Below are 14,546 nucleotides of genomic sequence, written 5' to 3'. Positions count from 1 at the left end.
TTTGAAAATATGAAACACCTGCACCATCGACTCTCCAGTACCTCTATGAATCTCCCGATGAAGGATGTGGAATGCATGACCCCATTAAAGCTTCAAAAGGGGCAATTCCTAAAGAACAATTTGACTTGCATTGCTTATGTTCAACAAAAGCTCTTTCACCCTTGTATCGTTAACACAATCAATGGAATACTTTTGGCTCAGGGTTGTGTACTTACATTCTGAACTTCACATGAGGATTCTCTATTCTGATTGGTTGGTTCTCCTGTCCGTTTTCCGGCACAGAGGCCAGATGCCCGCCCAGGCGGAGATCAACTACCTGAACAAGGCAAAGTGGCTGGAGATGTACGGGGTGGACATGCACATGGTCAAGGTAAGAGGCCGATCAACACTAGCTCACAAACAGGGGGCACTCTTACCGCTTCCTGCTGTTGACCTGAAGCCTTTACAGTTCAGGGGTAGACGAGTGTAGGGGAAACACATGGTGATGATAATAACCACATGATCTACTATTGTAAGTCACTATGATTCATTCTAATGGGGACACTAATCTGTCATCTTACAGTGCATTTAATAAATAAAATGGTATGATATAACATAACCTTTCTGATTTCCACCTGCACAATCAATCAAACACACAAAGCAACACTTAAATGCAAACATGGTTTAATAACATTGTAATGTAACAAACAGTTAAATCATCAGAACTTTGCAGAACAGAGTAAATTATCCCAACTGTCTTACCACATATGTATGCTGTTAAGCCACTTGATCACCACTAGGTCAGACAGGAAGTGTTTGAGATGGAACTGATAGCGGACAGGAAGCAGAGGAATGGGGGAGGAATTTAAACATGTGTTCCCTCTTCTTCTTTTTCTTCTTCTTCTTGTCCCCCAGGCCAGAGATGGGAATGAGTACAGCCTGGGTCTGACCCCCACTGGAGTTCTGGTGTTCGAGGGAGAAACCAAGATTGGACTGTTCTTCTGGTGCGTTACTGTTTGTTGTTTCAGTGTGGGGTCCTTACTTATTGGGATTACTCCTTATTGTGATGTTTTTACCTACTGGGCTTACCTTTTGGACCCTGTTGAACTTTTTGAACCTTTTGGTTCCTGTTATTCCCTCCATACTCCTTACAATAGTGTGTGTGTGTGTGTGAGTGTGTATATACGCGTTTATATGTTGACAGACGATTTATTTCAATAAATATTTATTTGTGTGATTTATGTTAATCTATTTCAGGCCCAAAATCACTCGCCTGGACTTCAAAAAAAGCAAGCTGACTCTTGTTGTGGTGGAGGATGATGAACAGGTATACACACGCACACACATACATGCTGTGTGTCAACTTTTTAAATATAGCCTTTTGATAAAGTTTTTGTGCTATTCCTGTTCATTCTTGTGACATCATTCTTTGGTCACCATGACAAATCATTGCCGATGTGGTGAAATGTATGCTTGACAGTAAAAGCAGATGGATAAATAAAGTGACTGGTTAGGATTTGGTGAAGTAAATACTCAATGAACCTTCTGTGTGTATATATGTCTGAAGTTAAGTGTGACCTGGGTTGGCCTCCCCTGACTTCTGGGCCGAGGTTCTCTGCATTTCTATCATCACATCGGAGATAAGAGAGGAGGGATAGGCTGTCTAGTGTCCCTTTGAAAGCTACATTGTGGCCTCCTGATTGGTGGAGGTGGAGTCACATGACCGCAGGCCTAGATTACTGAGGACAGGGCCCAGTTGTTCGGGGTTAGAAACGAACACTGGCTAGTTGTTCATATTGAGGTTTAGTTTTGTAGTGATTTGAATCAGTGGGCCAGGTAGTTTCTCCAGACATGGACTCATCGTTGGACCAGGGGGGTCGTGGTATAATAATAATAATAATACATTTCATTTAGAGGCGCCTTTCAAGACACCCAAGGTCACCAATGAGACACAGGCCGCGATTGACACAAAGACTCAAACATAGACGCACACAGACGGCGTAGCAGAGCACCGAGACGGGATTTCCTGTGTCTTCATTCCTTGTGCGTCAACTTATTTTGCTCATCGTTTCTGATTCTACTTGAAACACACATACACTGATTCAGATAACCATGCATGCCATGCTTAAAGCACACGTGTACACAACCTGCAAAATACTCTCAGACACATGGACACGCTTTGCATGCGTGTGCAAAGACAGGGTCTTTAGTTGTTATGCAGGTAGTGCGGCGCTGGTGTGTGTACGTCCCCTTGCGTGCAATATATCCTCCCAATTTAACCCGGCATTGTTCGATTTAAAGTGCACAATATTTCAACGCATCCGTCTGTCTTCGGGGGCTGCCTTTCCGGCCCTCACTCTCTTGCGTCCCATCCACGGTGTCTTCGGGGACCACCTCAGTTGGCCGTCCCGTGTGTAAGAGGCCCCTGGGGTTTTGTGTGGGACTGTTCAGTTGAACTGTAGCTGGCTAGCAGGCTAAGGTTAATACACTTAGCCATCTTTCTCCGGCATCTCTGGAATGTACACCTCCTCCAAACTCGTACACACACACACACACACACACACAATGTTGCACACACAAACACACGCACACACACGTGCACACAGAGGCATGCTCTCTCCACTGTCTATGCATCTGGTGTCTTTTTGTTTGCTACATGACCACGATGTGTGTTTGCTTTTGTGTGCGTGTAATCTGAGATGATGTGTAGATGGATTGCGATCGATTTTGAAGGGGGCATTATTCATCCCGAGGGGGAGTGCAGTTCTAACGGCATCACACATTATTCCTATTTGTTAGGCTAAGGATCTTTTTCTATGGGATTTTATTTCATAGTCACCATACTGACTCCTGACGAGTTTATAGATTATATTTTTCCATAGACTCAGAGGTCACTGAAATGTCTTTGTAGAGCTGTAACGCTGCATAACCCTGTGGTTCCTCCTTGTGTGGTGTTCAGGTTTACAGTATGCCGTTCCTGTGTTCCCACTGAGGAGACTAGGGGACTGATTCCTCTAATACTCACCCGTAGCGACAAGTGAACTTTGGGAATGTCATGTGTGCACTCAGGTCACATGTGTCTTTGTGTAAATTCTTGGGGAAAGAAAATCCGAAAGAAATTACAACTCAAACAAGTTAAGACCAAATTAGAAGTTGACAATGATAGTTTAGCTGTGAAGGTAGATCCGGCAATTATTTGGATTTATTGGGTATAATCTTATCAATGAGCCACCTGCATGCCGCAAAGCAGCCATTGGGCTCCTTGCATATCCCTCCAGAAAACCATAAGTTCTAGCTCTAGATAATAACCTACACTAAAACAACGTGTCAATGTTGTATACGTGGACTTCCTACCCAACTCTTTACTAACCATAGGTTTAGGAGCCCTTCAGAATACAATGAAGGTTGAGATGTCTTAACAGAGGCTTAGCACTGTTCTTTATGACCTCTATCTTCATAGACCTAATTAACTAAGCTCCATGTTCCCCTCTCTCTCCTCTGTCCCCCCCTCCTCTGCATCCCCCCCTCTTCCCCTCCCCCAGGGTAAGGAGCAGGAGCACACCTTCGTGTTCCGGATGGACCACCCCAAGGCCTGCAAGCACCTGTGGAAGTGTGCCGTGGAGCACCACGCCTTCTTCCGGCTGCGGGGGCCCGTGCAGAAGAACTCTGCCCAGTCGGGCTTCATCCGCATGGGGTCCCGCTTCAGATACAGGTACCCCAGAACCCCCCCCTCCGGCACTACACGTCTTCCGGGAGTTAGTCTATGACTCTCGGCTGAGAGGTTCTGAGTTTGATTCCCAATGTTTGCGGCCTATCTTGAGCAAGATGCCCTAACCCCAACACGCTCCTTAAAGGTAAACAAACCAAGTGCAGCTTTTTTACATACGTGACTTCTGATACATTTTAACAATACATACAGGGATGTTGGACCAATGACACCAATGGTCTGATTCGTCCACAATGTTATATTGTCAGTCTTCACAACACATGAATGAAGCAGTACTCCTGCATTAAAAAGTAGATGAATTCAGTGGTTCCCCTTGCAGGCCATTACACACTAGGTGACAGCCCCGCAGAAAATGAGTCTGCTGGCTCAGTTAGGGACAGGGGGGAGGGTCGGCTCTGAATGTTATGGAGTGTTCCTCATAACGGATGACTCAGATATCTAACAATCAGACTTAAACCCTTGATTTTCTTCCTTGTCATTTGAAATTGCGTTACCTGCTGCTAAACTACCAAGAGCAACACGTCCTTTTGTCAAAACCTGCAAAAACATGGGCAATCTTGTATTCCCCTTCAATACACTTAGATATCATAACCACAGGAACAACTCATAGTCATAAATCTGCATACTGGCAACTCGTGACATGTCGTTGGCGTACATACACTAGCAGTGCAGCTACAGCACCAAGCTGTACACTGGGCAGAGTGCGAGCTCGGCGGCCTTGTGGGTTTAAACATTAGCCAGCTAGATAAGCACGGGCCAGCGCTCGCTCTCTCTCATGTTGGTTTAGTGCTGGGGTCGCAGGGGTCGGGGTTGAGCAACAGAGGGCGGAGGCTGGAGGAACTCTGTCGGCAAGCAGAGGTCACACCTGGGCCAGTGCAGTTCCCGTCTTTGTGCATACAGTCGGGTCCATAAATATTGGGACATCGACACAATTCTCATCTTTTTGGCTCTATACACCACCACAATGGATTTGTACTTTTTAATACTTGGTTGCAAATCCTTTGCAGTTAATTACAGCCTGAAGTGTGGAACGCATGGACATCACCAGACGCTGGGTTTCATCCCTGGTGATGCTCTGCCAGGCCTCTACCGCAACTGTCTTCAGTTCCTGCTTGTTCTTGGGGCATTTTCCCTTCAGTTTTGTCTTCAGCTAATGAAATGCATGCTCAATCGGATTCAGGTCAGGTGATTGTCTTTGCCATTGCATAACATTCCACTTCTTTGATTTACGAAGTTTGGTTGCTTTCGCAGTATGCTTCGGGTCATTGTCCATCTGCACTGTGAAGTGCCGTCCAATGAGTTCTGAAACATTTGGCTGGATATGAGCAGATAATATTGCCCGAAACACTTCAGAATTCATCCTGCTGCTTTTGTCAGCAGTCACCTCATCAATAAATACAAGGGAACCAGTTCCATTGGCAGCCATACATGCCCACGCCATGACACTACCACCACGCTTTACTGATTAGGTGATATACTATGGATCATGAGCAGTTCCTTTCCTTCTCCATACTCTTCTCTTCCCATCACTCTGCTACAAGTTGATCTTTGTCGCATCTGCGCGTAGGATATTGTTTCAGAACTGTGAAGGCTATTTTAGATATTTGGCAAACTCTAATCTGGCCTTCCTGCTTTTGAGGCTCACCAATGGTTTACATCTTGTGGTGAACCCTCTGTATTCACTCTGGTGAAGTCTTCTCTTGATTGTTGACTTTGACACACATACAGCTACCTCCTGGAGAGTGTTCTTGATCTGGCCAACTGTTGTGAAGGGTGTTTTCTTCACCAGGGAAAGAATTCTTCGGTCATCCACCACAGTTGTTTTCCGTGGTCTTCCGGGTCTTTTGGTGTTGCTGAGCTCACCGGTGCGTTCTTTCTTTTTAAGAATGATCCAAACAGTTGATTTGGCCATATCTTATGTTTTTGCTATCTCTCTGATTGGTTTGTTTTGATTTTTCAGCCTGATGATGGCTTGCTTCACTGATAGTGACAGCTCTTTGGATCTCATATTGAGAGTTGACCGCAACAGATTCCAAATGCAAAGAGCACACTTGAAATTAACTCTGGGATAATGAAGTATAACACACACCAAGCCATGGAACAGCTGATCAGCCAATTGTCCCATTACTTTCGGTCCCTTAAAAAGTGGGAGTCACATATACAAACTGTTGTAATTCCTACACCGTTCACCTGATTTGGATCATTTCAAATCCATTGTGGTGGTGTATAGAGCCAAAGAGATTAGGATTGTGTCGATGTCCCAATATTTATGGACCTGACTGTTTTTAAAAGTACATTACAAAAGATTGCATTCAGAGGATGTATGTTCAATAAGAGGTTTCACAAACTTGGGTTGTTGACGTGCGTGAGCAGGTAAAGAAAAGCAGGCAATGCACTATAAACACTATTGTCTTTTAGAAGAAACCTTTATCCAATAGAGACTTTGATTCACATCATGCATGCATTCATTAAAGGAGCAGGTAGGGGATAGACATTTGGCTCAAGGATGCCTGTAGGTACTGTGGACAGAACCTTATGGCTGAAAGGGCACACTATTGGTACAGGAAAGAGTAGTGACTAGGGCTGAACGATTAATCAAATTCAAATCGAAATCCCATTGTAATTGAACGCAATCGCAAAGGCTGATTTAAAATATATATATATATTATTTTTTTTGGTGATTTGATACCGTTACTGACTGGGGATCAGTTAGATTTATATTTATTTTTCATTTACAATTCAATAGTTGAATCAAGTTATAATACCAAAAGTTAGAATAGCAATGAATCTCAACACATCGGCCTGGCCTAAAGGAAAGAGCAGTTTATATGTTGACTGCTTCCAATGTTGTGTGGGTCATACTTAAGAATGATTTATTGCTTTTTTAGTGAATAATGCAGAACATAAGGAACTTAATACATTTAAAAATCGCATATTAATTCGCAATCGCAATATTGGTCAAAGTAATCGAAATCGATTTGCATTTCCCCAAGTCGTTCAGCCCTAGTAGTGACCAAAGCAACTTCATTAACTGTGTGCTCCTCCACCAGTGGTAAGACAGAGTACCAGACCACGAAGGCTAACAAGGCCCGGCGGTCCGCCTCCTTTGAGAGGAGACCCAGCCGACGGTACTCCAGGAGAACCATGCAGAACCGAGGTGAGACACACACACACACAAACACACACACACACACACACACACACACACACACACACACACACACACACACACACACACACACACACACACACACACACACACACACACACACACACACACACACACACACACACACACACACACACACACACACACAAAAATTGTTAGTCCTAATTATGTTGGTCCTTTCTAGCTCAACTGAGGCCCCGTCCACAAGGGCGAAAACTATCTTTTCTCCTCTGTTTTCCTGAATATCTCTGTAAAGACGGACTCGTTGCGAAAACGCATCGAGCTGCAAAAACGCTGTCGTAAATATTCAAGACGCTGGTTCTCCACATAAAAAAGTGGAGCGCATCCAGCCTGCGCGCTGTATACAAACATTCAGTCGAGGAGGAGATTAAACCTTTTTGAATTGAGCAGGAGTACTTTTTAATGGACAGTTAGTCATTGAATGTACCAAGGGGCTGTATTTAAAGCTACAAGAATAATGAAAATAAAAAATTTAATAAAAAATTCAACGTCGCCCCGCTGGTGGGGAGGGGCAATGATGTCATTTTTTGCTGTCATGGGTTGATGTCATGGGTTGACTCTTAATTTCTGATTCAAATAACCTCTCTGTTTCTATTTTTACAGGACCATACAAACCCCAAGAGTGAGTATAGTTTTATATCATATTATACCAAGAGATTGTTGTTTTTAGTTAATTTCAATTTAAAGTATATTGTATGTATGAAATAGTAGATCAAGAATAGACTGACTAAGTCCCTTGAACAAAAACTCCAAATGGCACTCAGTTGTAATGAAACCTGGTTCAATGACATATATACTGTGTAGTGGTTCATCGTGGGTGTAGTTCCCATCTTCCACACGACACGTCACCCACTCACCGTAAGACCCTGCTAGTAATCCTGTCCCCAGTCTTTTGTTTCCTGCATTGTGTGGGAGATAAGACGGTGATGTCATTCTAAAGCAGTTAAGCCGTCATGTGATTGGCTGAATCAGAGACCAATTCATTCCGGCTGCATTCCAGTGATTTCAGTGAAAAGGTTCATAATCGGCCCGTTACCGTGACGCTAATGACGTCATCTGGGCCTTTTTAAGAGTTGCCGGCATTCCTTCAATGAGTACCGGATGGTCTATAAATTAATAGAAAATATTAGAATATGACAGGACATTATAGTACCCAGTGTGTTGTAGTGTAGTGGGAACATACTGTATCTCTTTTTGTCACAACTTCGTCACAACTCGTTTCCATAGACTTTCTCAAACTGTACATTAATAAAATGAAAAACATTTGATGTGTGTCAATCTTTAAAAAAGGGCGGGGAGATAGGATATAACATGAATTTTCTATCAATGGAAACGTGAGCAAATGGTCAAATCAAACTTGACATCACTTTTTGTTCAAACCACAATGCAAAGCGCTTAACATGGGAAACTACAAAACAAGATCAAGAAATACAACTTTTAAAATGGCTGAATTCAAGCTGCATTTCTGAGCAGTTTTAAATGATCAATGAGCATTATGTTTGTTGTGCAGGGCTCTATCGCTGGTCAGCCCCAACAACAACGGAGTCAGCAGAGACGCCAAGGTGAGGAGGTTCTCTGATGACCTCAGGAGGCCTCCGGGCCTCCTTATAGAGCAGCTGGCTAGTGTGATTATTTTTTGACATTTTGGCAAGAGCTTGATACTTTTCCTCTAATCTGGTTTAATTAAACTCAATTAAAGGAATTTCTGCATTTCTGAATGGACTCTCTCTTTGCGGGATCATCTTGGCTAACGTTGTCCCTCTCTCTCCGCCTTTCAGCCCCTCCCCTCCAGGCCAGGATACTCCGGCCTGGCTGTGGTTAGCCCCGCCCCCTCCTCAGCCTGTGGACCAATGGAGATCGAGCCTCTGCCCAGGAGTCCTGGAGGAGAGAAGAGAAGGTGGGTGTCTCGCTGTATTCTTCAGTATACTCTAAATAAGGTTCATTCTTCTTTTTTGGCCTGCTGAAAAACCAACGGGGCGTCATTTAATTTTTTTATTTTTTCTTTATTTCCATTGAATTTTTTTTCCAGTTTACTTCATTTATTATTTTCTGTTGTCATTCTTTGTGACAACGTGGGTGTGGGTGCTATTGTCCTCCCCGCTGCGGCCAGTTGGAAGGTGGTGAAGTGTGTCTTTCATGCTCTTAAGTCCATAAGAGTGTTAAGCAAGGCTTATCCCTCACCCTCAACTACCCTCACCCTTCCCTCCCCTCCCAACCCACCTCCCCCCCCCTCCCTGCTGATCCTAGCGAAATGTGTGCATGCCTGGTTGCCATAGGAGACTCGTTTTCCTACGCTATGTCTGGTGATGGTATTCGTGTGTGTTTAAGAACAGGGCACTTTAATATTGCCACAGTCTGAAAATGTGGATGTCGCAGGACGGTAGTAGACTAAGGAAAAATATAATTAAAATGTAAATACGAAATGTATGTTTGATAAACTTCGGTGTGTGAGGGTAATAAGTAACAGAATGCAAACAGGAAGGTAATAGTAATACGCTGTTAGGAAGAAACGAAGAGTAGACCCATTTCAGTATTGGTATTATTGTATCAGTTTGTCTTATCAAAGCTACAATGGGTGCTGAGTAGATTACCTTTAGAGGACAGAGTTTTTGTTTTGTTCCTCTCATCCAAACTTGTATCCTTGGGGGGTGTGCGTGTGTGTGTGTGTGTGTGTGTGTGTGTGTGTGTGTGTGTGTGTGTGTGTGTGTGTGTCTTCCAAAGTGGTATGTTTCTTTGTTCTGGAGTGCTTTTGTAGAAGAGCATGTTTCTTTTTTCATCTTGTATTGGAAAGCTCTATTCTGCAATATGTTGCTGAAGTGTGTGTGTGTGTGTCCATGCATTTTAAGTTGAGTGTGTGCGATGTGTAATTGCACCCTCCTCACACCATTTTGTGTCCTGTTTGTTCCAGTCTGATGAGAATCTGAGGCTGTACAGGTATGTACCGTTATCCAATCAGCCTTGCGCTACTTGCAGCTCAACCAATCAGTCTTCTTTGTTGCAGAGGTGGGCTTTACGATTCTGTCGCTGGCATTCTTTTCTTATTGCAATGGACTCTTTCTCTTCGCTGTGATTGGCTCACTGTAGACAGATTCATTGGCATGCAGTAGCAACCCAATCAGAAGGAAATGCTGGTGTTATTCTGGGTTAATTTGGGATGCTTGAGTCAGTCAGCTGACTATCTATCCGTAGTGACTTGAGATTCGCTCTCGGTCGGCTTTTATTCTGCTGTGTTCTGACTTTCTAGCATTTTGGTGGAGGGTGCATTTCAATCTATCTTGCTGTTCTGGCTGTGAATTAGAAGCTCTTTATCATACTCGAATCAAACTGCAAGACTGCAAGCCTTATTTATATTGTAGAAATCTCTATCATTTTCTGTCTTTCTATATATTATCACTGTCTTTTGATCAACCCGTCCCTTTTGTCGCTCTATCTCCATCTCTCTCGCCCCCTTTCTATCTGAGGCTCCCTTATCTCTCCAGCTTCATCTCCAGTTTCTCACTTTGACGGAGTTGACACAAGAGATACTATGGAGATACGAGAGGCTTCAGGTTGAGTGAATTGAAGACCTTATAATGAGGTGTCTGGCGTCTTTATCTGCCATCCTCCGCTGCTCCTTCATCCATCACTAGGATCTAACCCAGTCCGAACCCGCCGGGTATTCTGGGAAATATCCGGCTTCTATTCCAACAGTGCATGGAGGAAAGTCCAAGGGCAGTTAATTCAATTGATGGTAACATCCAATTAATTGAGCCATCAATGAAATAGATCATAGGCTTTTAAATGTTAGGTTATATCTTTAATAAAATGAAAATTCACTCATATTTGACCTCATTATAGTCATTGAGATGACACTTTTATCCAAAGTGACTTTCAGTGAGTTCAGATGCATGTCATTGAGGGGCAGGTAGGGGTTAGTAGCTCCTGCTATAGGATGCCTACAAGTAAGGTGCAGACATTGCGGACTTAACCCAGAACCTTTTAGGCTGGTAGTCAAAAACCCTAGCCTAGCCACTACACTAGTGGCCCCCTTGATTATGCACAGATCTATCCATCTACCGTGTCCTACAGTATGCCAGAGACTTGAACCATGACCTCTGAGGAGCTGCTGGGGAAGTCTGGCCGACTCCTGCGCGGAGACAGTTTAAACCCAGATAAGAGGCCGGTCGACGCCGTGTATTCGGTCTGCCTCCGTTATGGGCGGTTGCACCAGAGCCGAAGGACTTGCTTATCTCCGGAGTGGTTGGCTGGGGAGGCGGCCCAGCCCAGCGCTGTGTCTGTGGGGGAGCTGCTTGTGATGCGTGGCTCCTCATGATCAGTCGACTCCTTCACCATGACTAAGAGGATGGAGATGTCTGCGCTTTAGTACAACATGGCGTTCCCACCGCTCCCATCCAGAGTATGAGAAAAGGCAGGAAAGGTTGGACTGGATAGGACTTTCGTCTGGTAGTTGTTGGACAGTTAATTTTCATTTGATGTCAGGGGTTGCCATTAGGATGTACGTGAAAGGGAATTTAAAATGATTCCAGTATCTCAGAAGTGTGTGTGTGTTTGCGTATGTGTGTGTGTGTGTGTGTGTGTGTGTGTGAGGTCTTGTGTGTGGGTGTGTGTGTGAGGTCTTAAGTGCACATCACTTAGGGTAAGATGTTCACTTGGGAGTCCTGCTTTGACAAGTTATTAACACTGACGCATGCCGGCTTGTGCATGGTCCCTTCCCCCCTCGCTCCTCTGCATACTTAGCCACCTTGGGGGCCAGATTTGTGGGCTTGTTGTCCCTCCACGGTCGGGTCACACTTTATCCTGCATGGATCTCCTGCCCTCCGTCTGACCCAGGTTCACCCCAGGCATCTGGCTGCAGAGCGACGGATGCTCCCACTGATCAAGGAGAGGCTGCTCCTGTGTTATTCATAAGAGACATGCCTCGTGAGGGAGAGCGGGGACGTCAGAAGCAGAAGATGAACCATGCGAGGCTTGTCACAAGTGATTAAATTGCCCCCGCTGCACTTTATCAAGTGAAATGCCGAGAGGGTAACGTTTCTCCGAGAGAAAAGGGCAATCTACCCTCTGTACCCACGAGCGTCGTCCTGATTAAAGTTTAACCGGCTAGCGCGCTGTTTGGACAGTGCTATTGACTGAGACGCGCCATCCCACCCTCCTCCTCCACTCGCACAAGAGGCTAGGCAGAGCCGTCAACACGAGTCACGTCTCAGCCGAGTCGTAGCGCACGCAAACGTCGCTTTGATGAGATCCATGAGAAAGAGATGGGGGGGGGGAGGGGAGGAGGGGAGGGGGGGAAGAGGCCAGTGACCGGTCAGACCCTCTCAGGGAGGTCCTCATCGTCTGAGCTCGAGTCAAGCGCTCATGTCACAATATCTTACCCGGCATGCCTTTCAAGGCACGCCGTGTATGCTGGCGTAGGCATCCACTTCCTCTGGAGTTAAAGTGAACCGGCTTGTTGTTGTTCATTTCTCAACTAGTGCTGGCGGCTGTTCTGCACCACATTCTGCTTGCTTAACCCTTTATAAGCCGCTGTCTGACGGTGTATATCGTCCCCATTCCAGCCGCCATTTGCCTCCTACTGGCATGTATCGGGCTTGGTGTTGACGGTGTTTCTTAAGATGGAAAGTTGGGAGTTATAATGGCCGAGCGATTAAAGACGGTCCGTGGTAAGATACTCGATGCCTACGAGGTTAACAGGTACAAGTCTAGAAGGGCCTAGTTCTCTCTCTTCTTCCTCTTCCTGCTACTCCTCTGCGCCACTTTAAGCAAACTTCAATCTGTTCCCGCCTTCCCCTTATGACTCATTTACTTTCCCATCTGGCAACCCCAAATTTCTCATCGTAGATTAAAGTAAATCTTACCTGCAACATATTTTCCCTCAAATTCATATCTCTATTGTAGCTTTCCGTTGGTCCTATATTTTGCTCTCCTGCTCTCCATCCCACTCCAACCGTCCTCTGGAGAATGCTGGTCCTTCCCCTGGAGATGGACACACCTACTAGGACCTCACCTGTCAGCTGACTCTTGCCCCCCCCCCTCACCCTTCACCCTCATCTGTCACCTGTGATCAAATCTGCTGGGGCGGACTTCAGCCACACAGAACAATCTCATATCAAAGTCCTTATAAAGTCCATCACCCGCACATTTGCACGTATACATCCGAACAACAAGACACTTACTGGAATGGTCACCTGTCCACTCACCTGTATATCTCATCTCACCTGTATACCTCACCTATCAACCTCAACTGTCAACTCACCTGTCCACCCTCACCCTGCTCACCTGTCACCCCTCACCTGTCCACCAACCTCACCTGTCCACCAACCTCACCTGTCCACCAAACTCACCTGTCCACCAAACTCACCTGTCCACACAAGCAATTAGACTTTCGGTACCCAGGCTAATGTGTGTAACGAGGGAACTTCCTGGAACTTTCTCCACCTCATCCTCTCTCCGGTCCTCACCCTGGCCCTGAAACAACCCCCTCCTCCCCCTATCGCAAGTCATGGTGTCCTACACGAGTCACAGTGACGTAGTGAAACTCTAATCAGAGTCAGAGAGAACGGCAATGATCTCTGGAATGTGTGTGTACAGGACACAATGCTGACGGACATAATGGGCCACTTTTTTTTTTTTTTATTGGAGGAATGTTTTACTTAACATACGTTTCATAACTTTTTGAGCACATCCATTTTTTTCTATCGACCTTGAGAGAACAAAGTGCCTCCAATTTGTTATTATAGCTCAGAAACCATTACTGCTATATATTCTTACTGATTGTAATTACAATTTAATCAATTTCTTTATCTGTTATATTTAATGTATATTAAGCCTTGTTAAAACATTCTCAGTTTCTTGTGGGATCTATGGAAGTGATCTTATCTAACCAGTGATCTTATCTAAATGTCTTAAATTAATTTAATCTATATGCTGTATCACAGTGTGTTCTGTTTTTTGATTTGTTTGTTAGTTTGTTTGTGGCACAGTATCAGTGGTGTCAATCAGATGATTTGGACAGTAAACAAAAATCCTGACCCAACGACCAAATGATTGTTCACCTGGCTTTGAACTGGAAGTATAACAATGACTATAAAGACTATGGTGAAACTATTCCTTGCCTGAGACTTCTACATCATTCAACGGCACCACTGCGCAACTGTTGCAGAGCTCAACCAATGTCTGTTTTTGTAGCTTCTGTTAGCAATAGGAAACTGTTTACCTTGATGTGAACTGACCAAAGAATCTGTATGGATCATCGCTGTATGTGTTCAGATGTAGTGGAATAAAGAGGATTAATCTTGTTGGCAAAATATTTTAAGATTATGCTGCTTGTGTGTGTTGGAGCCAGTCCTGTCTCCACCTCTCTCTTCTGTAGTCTGTTTACATAATATTAAATGATACAGTATATATTGTTTGTATGTAAGGATGCTAAAGTGTGTTGCTTCCTTCATGTTTATTCAATCTTAATCACTTTATTTGCTATTTTTTCATTTCAAGCTTCAAGCATTTTAATCTCAATTGTACGTAATACGTATAACAAGTGACTAACATAGAACTTTAAACAATCTTAAGCTTTGGTCCAGAGGTCTACGTTCTCGGGGGTTTCCGGTCTGGTCATTTCAGATCTATAGGATTCGAGGTCTGATCGTTTCT

The 14,546-nt window shown here is 44.5% G+C and overlaps 1 protein-coding gene and 1 long non-coding RNA gene across 8 annotated transcripts in view; one reads left to right on the top strand and one right to left on the bottom strand.

Annotated features, from left to right (window-relative positions):
* Positions 1-14,546, top strand: part of epb41l5 (erythrocyte membrane protein band 4.1 like 5) — a 40,976-nt gene that overhangs the window by 16,672 nt on the left and 9,758 nt on the right. For all 6 annotated transcript variants that reach the window (XM_060040931.1, XM_060040930.1, XM_060040929.1 and 3 more), the window contains exons 9-16: positions 283-370; positions 895-983; positions 1,237-1,306; positions 3,522-3,691; positions 6,757-6,863; positions 7,500-7,518; positions 8,407-8,458; positions 8,675-8,793. In XM_060040931.1, the coding sequence (XP_059896914.1) occupies positions 283-370; positions 895-983; positions 1,237-1,306; positions 3,522-3,691; positions 6,757-6,863; positions 7,500-7,518; positions 8,407-8,458; positions 8,675-8,793 (714 nt within the window). The remainder of the gene's footprint in view (positions 1-282; positions 371-894; positions 984-1,236; positions 1,307-3,521; positions 3,692-6,756; positions 6,864-7,499; positions 7,519-8,406; positions 8,459-8,674; positions 8,794-14,546) is intronic.
* LOC132449210 (uncharacterized) lies at positions 12,978-13,372 on the bottom strand. Of its 2 annotated transcripts, none has more exons than XR_009523538.1 (2): positions 13,202-13,372; positions 12,978-13,161 (listed from the first exon to the last, which is right to left on the bottom strand). It is a non-coding gene; the product is annotated as an uncharacterized LOC132449210 (long non-coding RNA). The 2 variants fall into 2 exon arrangements; XR_009523537.1 differs by having other exon boundaries at positions 13,219-13,372.

This window comes from Gadus macrocephalus, chromosome 20 (genome assembly GCF_031168955.1).
Source record: "Gadus macrocephalus chromosome 20, ASM3116895v1".
In the NCBI taxonomy this organism is placed as follows: Eukaryota; Metazoa; Chordata; class Actinopteri; order Gadiformes; family Gadidae; genus Gadus; species Gadus macrocephalus.
Note: the sequence above shows the minus strand (reverse complement) of the source record. Positions and strands in the feature narration are given on the sequence as shown.